The sequence below is a fragment of the Trachymyrmex cornetzi genome, unplaced genomic scaffold (genome assembly GCF_001594075.2).
Source record: "Trachymyrmex cornetzi isolate Tcor2-1 unplaced genomic scaffold, Tcor1.1 scaffold246, whole genome shotgun sequence".
NCBI lineage: Eukaryota > Metazoa > Arthropoda > Insecta > Hymenoptera > Formicidae > Trachymyrmex > Trachymyrmex cornetzi.
Genome location: NW_017297123.1, coordinates 277770 through 279428, shown reverse-complemented (window position 1 = coordinate 279428; position 1659 = coordinate 277770). Strand labels below are relative to the sequence as shown.

Sequence of the window (1659 nt, the reverse complement as noted above, 5' to 3'; positions counted from 1 at the left end):
AGAGGGCGTAAGCATCTTATACATTGGAAATGAAAACCTGTAATATCGACCTTGATTAACTTCGACCGTCGCTCCAGCATCCCCTTAAGGTGAGGAGGTTATGGGGTGAATCTTGCATCGAGGGGAAAGTCATAACGAAATATGGGAAGGATGTGGGATAGTTTTTAACATTACAGTTCTTAACGTTACAGAAATAAAACATTAAAAAATTTTTTTTGTTAATAACTTTTTAACGAGTATTGACTTCCACTAACATTTTTTGGGGGTCACTCAGGCTGATAACCTTAGCAACATATGTCAAGATCAAGTTCGTTTAAAATGACTCCCCTTTCGTTAAAATTTATCCGTAAATCTAACGATAATAATTTTCACACGAGGTAACCAAAGTTTACTCCAGCACCACTTGAATTTGACCAATTCTAGAAAGGCGGAGCCCCTCTTACTGCACCCCCACCCTGATTTAAACTAACGCAATCCTTATCTGATTGTGAGATGGACATCGGTTTGCATCGAAAGTCGTACGTCCCTAGGCAGGGGGAAAGTGGGGTGGATCTCACTTCACGTAGAAAGTCATTAATTCCTATAAGCAGAGAGGATGGAGAGAATTTTGTATAAAACTTATTTTGTTAATAACATTTTAACGAGCAACGAATGCGAGTTAAAATCTTCCAAGGATCACTCAGGGCCATGATATATGTCAAGGTCGAAGTAATTAACTGCAATAATTACCCAAGTTAATCCTGAAATAACCTTGAAATTTTCCATCAAATAAAAAATAATAAACGTCACAATATTTATGCCTTGAAATCAGACAACTTTCGTTTAAACAATTTTTCTCAATAATACCGTGTTTTTGAGATAAAACATTTGTAACACTTCATTTTGAACATTTGGTATATATACACATACAAATTTTAAAACTGTATGGCAATATAATAGAACTTTATGTATAATTTTATGATGTGTAATATATAAACGTTTTTAAAAATCGGAGAGGTGTAAAATATATGTAAAATCTATATTAAAATACCGATACTGCAATAACAGTATAAATATTTTATCCTATAATCTGACATAAATTATGAATCATTTAAAGTAGATTTAATATATTGTAGGTATATAAGTATCATTTGTAAATAAATAGAAATTTCCATGACATAAATAAACTTACCTCTTTTTGTTCTTTGACCAGCTAAAGGATAAAGAATATTACAAAATTCATTTAGATTATGATTTTATTATAAAAATTAATTTCTGATTAAATATCTTTATTTATAAAATGTATGTATATAAAAAAAATATGTATAAATATAAACTATCTAATATTACGTTCGTAATACAAAAATTTAATATTATATTATTAAGTGAAAATCGAACGATGAGATTTAACACACAAAAAATACCATATTCGATCAAGGCAGTTTTTCATATCTAATATAACATAGTACCAGGGAATGGAAAGTTACTTTTTAAAAGTAACAAGTTACAGTTACTCGTTACCGAGTAGAAAAAGTAACAAGTTACCATTACTAGTTACCGATTTTTAAAAGTAACTCGTTACGTTACCGTTACTTGAGAAAGTAACTTTTCGTTACTTTTCCGTTACTTTTTTCTAAATCGACGACCAACAATCACAGCCTACAGGCTTCTCTAGTCTCA

At 30.6% G+C, this 1659-nt stretch overlaps 1 protein-coding gene across 2 annotated transcripts in view; it reads right to left on the bottom strand.

The window, feature by feature from the left end:
- Marf (Mitochondrial assembly regulatory factor) overlaps positions 1–1659 on the bottom strand; it is a 249086-nt gene that overhangs the window by 142541 nt on the left and 104886 nt on the right. The window contains exon 3 of one of the 2 annotated variants that reach the window (XM_018507698.1): positions 1172–1192. The exons of the other annotated variant lie outside the window; for it this stretch is intronic. Coding sequence (XP_018363200.1) covers positions 1172–1192 — 21 coding nt within the window. The remainder of the gene's footprint in view (positions 1–1171; positions 1193–1659) is intronic. 2 annotated transcript variants of the gene reach the window in all.